The sequence below is a fragment of the Papaver somniferum genome, chromosome 4 (assembly GCF_003573695.1).
Source record: "Papaver somniferum cultivar HN1 chromosome 4, ASM357369v1, whole genome shotgun sequence".
NCBI lineage: Eukaryota > Viridiplantae > Streptophyta > Magnoliopsida > Ranunculales > Papaveraceae > Papaver > Papaver somniferum.
Window position 1 is genome coordinate 93,830,799 of NC_039361.1, and position 8,083 is coordinate 93,838,881.

The 8,083-nt window shown below is 33.2% G+C and overlaps 1 protein-coding gene across 1 annotated transcript; it reads right to left on the reverse strand.

Annotated features, from left to right (window-relative positions):
* Positions 1-4,945: 4,945 nt before the first annotated feature.
* LOC113272829 lies at positions 4,946-7,510 on the reverse strand. The gene is made up of 6 exons (XM_026522625.1): positions 7,058-7,510; positions 6,912-6,967; positions 6,020-6,743; positions 5,758-5,811; positions 5,400-5,517; positions 4,946-5,280 (listed from the first exon to the last, which is right to left on the reverse strand). The coding sequence occupies exons 1-6, from the start codon at positions 7,508-7,510 to the stop codon at positions 4,946-4,948; spliced, it is 1,740 nt and encodes a 579-aa protein (XP_026378410.1).
* Positions 7,511-8,083: the final 573 nt, after the last annotated feature.

Here is an 8,083-nt window from a genome sequence, read left to right on the forward strand (position 1 = left end):
ATGTTCAAAGGCAATACGTCTAATAAAAATTGTGTTTCTATGTACGTTGATTCAAGAAACTATGAAGGAAGTCAAAATTCACAATAGAAGAAGGATCAAAAACCATGCTGAACTAATCCAAATCCTAACAAATTTCATCTATCTTGAATCAAATAGAAAGACAAATCCAACACAAAAAGAAAGAGTTTATAAAAACGTTGAATTTAATATACGTTAACTCAAAAAAGTATACACACTTCGTTATAAGTCGGAAATTGATTTCTGAGACTAAATTGTAAACTAGATAAACTCATCTTTAACAGAAAAAGTTTGAAAAATATATTGTAATTACAATTAATATGTTCTAAGGTAATACCTCTAATAAAAATTTCATTTCTATGTACGTTGATTCAAGAAAATATCAAGGAAGTCAAATTTCACAATAGAAGAAGGTTGAAAGACCAAGCAGAACTAATCTAAATCCTAACAAATTTCATCTATCTTGAATCAGATAGAAAGACAAACCAATACAAAAATAAAGAGTTTATAAATATGTTGAATTTTATATACGTTAACTCAAAAAAGTCTACACACTTCGTTATAAGTCGGAAGATGATTTCTGAGACTAAATTGTAAACTAGATAAATTCATCTTTAACAGAAAAAGTTTGAAAAATATATTGTAATTACAATTAATATGTTCTAAGGTAATACCTCTAATAAAAATTTCATTTCTATGTACGTTGATTCAAGAAAATATCAAGGAAATCAAATTTCACAATAGAAAAAAGATGAAATATCATGTAGAACTAATCCAAATCCTAACAAATTTCATCTATCTTGAATCAGATAGAAAGAGAAAGCCAACATAAAAAGAAAGAGTTCATAAAAATGTTGAATTTTATATACGTTAACTCAAAAAACTGTACACATTTCGTTATAAGTCGGAAATTTATTTCTGAGACTAAATTGTAAACTAGATAAATTCATCTTTAATAGAAAAAGTTTATAAAATGTATTGTAATTACAATTAATATGTTCTAAGGCAATACAACTAGTAAAAATTGCATTTCTATGTACGTTGATTCAAGAAAATATGAAGGAAGTAAAATTTCACAATAGAAGAAGAATGAAAGACCATGCAGAACTAATCCAAATCCTAATAAATTTCATCTATCTTGAATCAAATAGAAATACAAAGCCAACACAAAAAGAAATAGTTCATAAAAATGTTAAATTTTATATACGTTAACTCAAAAAAGTCTACTCACTTAGTTATAAGTCGGAAATTTGTTTCTGAGACTAAATTGTAAGCTAGATAAACTCATCTTTAACAGAATTTTTTTGAAAAATGTATCGTAATCACAATTAATATGTTCTAAGGCAGTACGTCTAGTAAAAATTGCATTTCTATGTACGTTGATTCAAGAAAATATGAAGGAAGTCAAATTTAACAATAGAAGAAGGATGAAATACCAAGAAGAACTAATACAAATCCTAACAAATTTCATCTATCTTGAATCAAATAGAAAGACAAATCCAACACAAAAATAAAGAGTTCATAAAAATGTTGAATTTTATGTACGTTAAATCAAAAAATTTTACACACTTCGTTATACAACTGAAATTGATTTCTGAGACTAAATTTTAAACTAGATAAACTCATCTTTAACATAAAAAGTTTGAAAAATGTATTGTAATCACAATTAATATGTTCTAAGCCATTACGTCCAGTAAAAATTGCATTTCTGTGTATGTTGATTCAAGAAAATATGAAGGAAGTCAAATTTCACAATATAAGAAGGATGAAAGATCAGCCAGAACTAATCCAAATTCAAACAAATTTCATCTATTTGAATCAAATCGAAAGACAAAGCCAAGACAAAAATAAAGAGTTCATAAAAATGTTGAATTTTTTATACGTCAACTCAAAAAAGTCTACACTCTTCGTTATAAGTCGGAAGTTGATTTCTGAGACTAAATTGTAAACTAGATAAACTCATCTTTAACAAAAAAAAGTGTGAAATATGTATTGTAATCACAATTAATATGTTCTAAGGCAGTACGTCTAGTAAAAATTGCATTTCTATGTACGTTGATTCAAGAATATATGAAGGAAGTCAAATTTCACTATAGAAGAAGGACGAAAGACCAAGCGGAACTAATCCAAATCCTAACAAATTTCATCTATCTTGAATCAAATAGAAATACAAAGCCAACATAAAAAGAAAGTATTCATAAAAATGTTGAATTTTATATACCTTAACATAAAAAGTCTACACACTTGGTTATAAGTCGGAAATTGATTTCTGAGACTAAATTGTAAACTAGATAAACTCATCTTTAATAGAAAAAGTTTGAAAAATATATTGTAATTACAATTAATATGTTCTAAGGCAATACGTCTAGTAAATATTGCATTTCTATGGTACGTTGATTCAAGGAAATATGAAGGAAGTCAAATTTCACAATAGAAGAAGGATGAAAGTCCAAGAAGAACTAATCCAAATCCTATCAAATTTCATCTATCTTGAATCAAATAGAAAGACAAATCCAACACAAAAATAAAGTGTTCATAAAAATGTTGAAAATTTTATATATGTTAATTCAAAAAGTCTACACACTTCGTTATACGTATGAAATTGATTTCTGAGACTAAATTGTAAACTAGATAAACTCATCTTTAATAGAAAAAGTTGAAAAATGTATTGTAATCACAAATAATATTTTCTAAGGCATTACATCTAGTAAAAATTGCATTTCTATGTACGTTGATTCAAGAAAATATGAAGGAAGTCAAATTTCACAATAGAAGAAGGATGAAAGACCATCCAAAACTAATCCAAATTCTAAGAAATTTCATCTAGTTGAATCAAATTGAAACACAAAGCCAATACAAAAATAAAGAGTTCATAAAAATGTTAGATTTTTTATACGTTAACTCAAAAAAGTCTACACACTTTGTTATAAGTCGGAAATTGATTTCTGAGACTAAATTGTAAGCTAGATAAACTCAACTTTAACAGAAATTTTTTGAAAAATGTATTGTAATCACAATTAATATGTTCTAAGGCAGTAAGTCTAGTAAAAATTGCATTTCTATGTACGTTGATTCAAGAAAATATGAAGGAAGTCAAATTTCACAATAGAAGAAGGATGAAAGACCAAGAAGAACTAATCCAAATCCTAACAAATTTCATCTATCTTGAATCAAATAGAAAGACAAAGCCAACACAAAAAGAAAGAGTTCATAAAAATGTTGAATATTATGTACGTTAACTCAAAAAAGTCTACACATTTCGTTATAAGTCGGAAATTGATTTCTGAGACTAAATTGTAAACTAGATAAACTCATCTTTAACAGAAAAGTTTGAAAAATGTATTGTAATTACAATTAATATGTTCTAAGGAAATACTTTTTTTTTGATAAATCAAAATTTTTATTAATAGATAACAAAATTTACAAAGTAGAATTTACAAGAAAAGAGGTCACAGAAACCCCAAAAACTTGTAAACTACTTGAAACGATAATATGAAACATTTGGATATTCAACTGAATTTAAAAAAGGTGGTCTTCCATCATAATGCACTCCCACTTCATTAGCAAGTAGACAGCCACGCTTAGCCATTTTATCCGCTGCAAAATTCGCCTCCCTAAAAGTGTGAATGAACCTTATAGACGCATAATGTCTACACATTGCCATCCATCTGCTCATTGAAAACCAAGGGATAAAAGAAATTTTAAAAGCTTCTACCACACCAAAAGAATCTGATCGTACACAAATACGCTCAAAAACCCATTGCATAGCCCACTCCAAACCAACAATAATTCCATAAAGTTCAGCCAAATAATTTGAGGTAACTCCAAGGACGATACTTATAGCTCCAAGAACTGAACAATTAGCGTCTCTAGCCACCACTCCCGCTCCTGAAATGTCTGGATTACCTCGTGTTGCGCCATCACAACGGATCTGGAGCTCATTATCATCTGGAGGCTGCCAAAAAACTTCCGCCGATTGCTGATGTTTGACACTCCTATGGACCACTCGAAAATAATCAAGAAGCAAAACATCTTCAGCACAATTTCGTATATATCCCCAAAGCCGGACTGAATAGTCTTGAATCTGCTTCACCACCCTCTTGATAAATAAACTCCAGCTTGGTTGTTGAAGTTGAAAGACTGCCCTATTACGTGCTTCCCATAGCTCAGACCTGATGACAAGATTGGCAAGCCTCCACAGGTCACGAATCATGGTACTTCTTCCTTGAGCTTCTTTACAAGACACCACAAGATTATCATTAGGCGTTAAATTAAAAATATTTGTTATCCAGTTCCAAGCACGGCCAACAAAGCTGCAATGGAAAAGGATATGGTCTAGAGATTCTTCCGCAACTCCACATAAGCTACAACGACTTGCAAGATGAATTTTAAATCTAGATTAGATTATATCATACGGTGCACAAGCACTAGGGATACTTCCTTCCTCCATAAAATAGAAGCGCCATCGAACTTGGGATACTTCTGACAGATTAATTCTTTCGCAGAACTAACAGTGAAAGCACCTTTGTAATCTGGCATCCAGATGCATACATCTTCACCAACCATGGGTGTAGGAAAAAGGTTAACGTCTAGACCTACAGTTGCCTTACGGTCTAAATGTTCCACAGGGATATTCCACTTCCCATCAACCAAAACAGTACTAACCAGCACATTTCTATCCAGTGTATAGTCATTAAGGATTGCAGCGATACTCGTATTTAAAAACCAAGCATCATAATAAAGAGAAGTATCTCTACCATCACCCAGCAAAACTTTAGTGTTAGATTCCACTATCTTGTACACTCTTCAAATACCGAGAAGAATAGAAGACTTCAAACCATTTACCTTGATAGCCCATTTTTCTTCGAAGAACGAATTTTCCACCAAAGTTTCATAAGCATGGCATCATTCATTGTAGACATACGAGTTAATCCCAAACCCCTTCCTCAAAAGGGCAACAGACTTTATCATAAGCAACAACCACAGCACGGCTAACATTAGAATCTCCCGACCAAATAAAATTCCTAATTGCTCTTTCACACTGTAAAATGAATTTACGTGGCCATTTATATATAGCCATATTGTGAATAGAGTAACTAGAAAGAACAGACTTGACAAGCACCAAACGATCATGGAAGGATAACAAAAAACCTTTCCAACCAGCAAGTTGCGATTTGATCTTCTCCACTACACCCGAAATGTGATGATATCGAACAATACCCGGCATAATTTGAACTCCCAAATAATGATCAGGTAAAGTGGCTACAGTCATACCCCAAATGGTTAGCAAGATAATTCAGTTCTAGTTAAAGAACCGCCCCCATAATAAATCTTGCTCTTCTGTCTACAAACAGTTTGACTAGAAGCTCTTTGATACTTACCCAACAAATCCACCAGATTGTTGAGGCTCTTAAGGTTTCCTTTACAGAAAATCCTAATGTCATCAACAAAAAAGAGATGAGTAGGAGAAATACCACCTCTAGTTACCATATGAGACATCTTTTTCTCATGAAAAAGTTTAGTAATATTTCTGCTAAGAACATCTTCAATCAAGACAAAAATCAAAGGAGAAAGAGGATCTCCTTGACGCAATCCTCTATTAATTTTGAAATAGCCCTCCGGACTGCCATTCAAAAGAATAGAGATTCTAGCAGAATTCAAAATATTAAGAATCCAAGAGCACCAATGTTCATAGAAATCATATCTCCGAAAAACTTCCAACACAAAAGACCAACTCACCTTGTCAAATGTCTGGGAAATATCAAGCTTAAGACCAGTGTTGCCATCCTTGCGCTTGATGTGGAGTTCATTAACCATTTCAGAAGCCAAACTGATGTTTTTCATGGATATTCCGACCCTTCATAAAGGCTATCTGTTCTTCAGAAACAAGGTTATCCAAAACACTACCAACTCTAGTATCAAGGATCTTAGTAAAAACTTAAAAGAAAAAATTACTAAGACCAATAGGTCGAAAATTACGAAGAGTATTTGCACCTCTTACCTTTGGAAGCAAGATGATAAGACTTGAATTCACCCCATTTGGAATCTGACCAGTATTCCAACAAAAAATAATTGCCTTAATCAAATATTCATTAATAATATCCCAACAATGACGATAGAAACAACCAGAAAAGCCATCCGGCCCTGGAGCACTATCAGCTCCAACATCAAAAACTGCTTGTTTAATTTCGTCAAGAGTAGGAATTCTGTCCGTAACAAGACTTTCTTCCTCTGAGATACCAACATGGTCATAATCAAATAAACTAGCATCCAAATGAGACTCATGGCCATTAAATTCGTCCTCATAGAACTGCACCACATGGTCACGCAACTGATCATAGTCTAAAATAGTATGGCCATCACTATCTGTTAATTCTGAAATAGTATTAGAACTCCGAATGCGAATACTATTATGGAAGAAAGTAGTGTTGCTTGAACCCTCCACAAGCCACTGATTTCTTGCCTTTTGCTTAAGCATAGAGTTATGTTGAAGCTGAGTCTCACTAAGCCTAGCCATAGCATCCTTCATAAGATTAAGTTTGGAAACATCATTAGGATCTTCATCCGAGCAAAGAGCCGCATATGCAAACCTCAGCTGGTCTTGCTTCAACCTAGAATGAATATTACCAAAAACCGTAAGATTCCATTCCTTAATCACCCCCTTTAGCCTCTTGAATTTATAAGTAAATATGAAGTCAAGAGAACCATGAACTGGCATATTCCAACTGTCACTCACCATACGAAGAAATCAGTGTGTAAAAAACACATTTTTTGAATGCGAAAAAGGAGCTCTTTTAGGTCTCGGAACAGCAAAAGGAAACCCCAAAAGAGTAGAATGGTCGGAAACTTATCTAGGAAGAGCTTTACACCGCCAATTCTCAAATTTCGCTAACCAAGCAGCATTGATAACAACACGATCCAACTTACTAATGATTCTGTGAGAACCCGGCTGACCATTAGTCTAAGTAAATTTAGTACCCAAGAAATCTGCTTCGAAAAAATTATTATCATTCATCCAATCAGAAAATTCATTAATTACTGAAGTCCTAGGCTCAAGACCACCCTTTTTCTCATCAAGTCGAAGGATACAATTGAAATCTCCCATGACAAGCCACGAGATCGACGTATCATGGCTATTAAGCTGCTGCCAAAGCCTTCGCCTAGTAACCTGAACATAACTAGCATGAACAAACGAGATATGAACTCCATCAACCTCAACTATTATGGCCTGTTTGCTCCTATTTATAACCGAGGGAACAATACCATTTAAGTAGCAAATCCACATATTAGCAATACTAGAAGCAGTCGCATTATGAATAACATGTGGATAAAAACGTTCCAACTGAAGTCTATTACCAAAACCAACCGAGCAATGAACTTTTGGTTCCGCAAGACAAAAAATATCCGGCTTGAACTCCCTAATTAACTCTTTAAGTTTACATTGATCTGCATCACGAGCAACTTCATTTATGTTCCAAAAGAGAACCCGCATAATTAAACTTTGGGGGTTTGAGTTTTAGATAGCTTTACTTGATGAGAAGTATTTGAGGAGGATTTTCGTCTTGGTGAAGAACCTTTTCGAGCACGAACTCCCAATTCAGATTCTTCCGAGTCCGACATGGAATCATTATCTCTCAAAGCATCAATTTTTGCTTGAATAGCTAACAATTGCTGATGCTTAACACGTTTAGCTACTTCATCAACATTATTAATCTCCAAAAGAGGGTTATTCAAGGTCTCACCAACTAATCCCAGAATATTGAATTTGTTATGAGAGATATATTCCGAACTTTCTTCAAGAGCATCACACACCGGTGTAGACAAAGATAAAAAAGGAATCCTACCAGGATTAGGAAGTCTAGTTCTTGCCAATTCAATATTCCCAACTGGCTTAGTATTTAAGGAAACATTACTCAACGACTTTGCCCTGTTAACTAAAACTGAATGCGCAAGATTAGCTTGTTTGGATCTCTCAAACTCAGTTGTATCCCTGCGCAAAACAGCTTCGGAATTCACGAGTTCATCTTGTAACTGTTGTTCCAACTCAACAGTGTCTTCAATGCTC

What these genes read in the sequence shown, in the direction of transcription:
- LOC113272829 (XM_026522625.1), bottom strand. Translation starts at nt 7,510, where the DNA reads ATGCGGGTTCTCTTTTGGAACATAAATGAAGTTGCTCGTGATGCAGAT. An exon ending in TTATCATCTTGCTTCCAAAG is followed by an intron (nt 5,812 to 6,019) that starts GTAAGAGGTGCA and finishes CTCCACATCAAG; the next exon opens with CGCAAGGATGGCAACACTGG. An exon ending in TTTCCCAGACATTTGACAAG is followed by an intron (nt 5,518 to 5,757) that starts GTGAGTTGGTCT and finishes CATGAGAAAAAG; the next exon opens with ATGTCTCATATGGTAACTAG.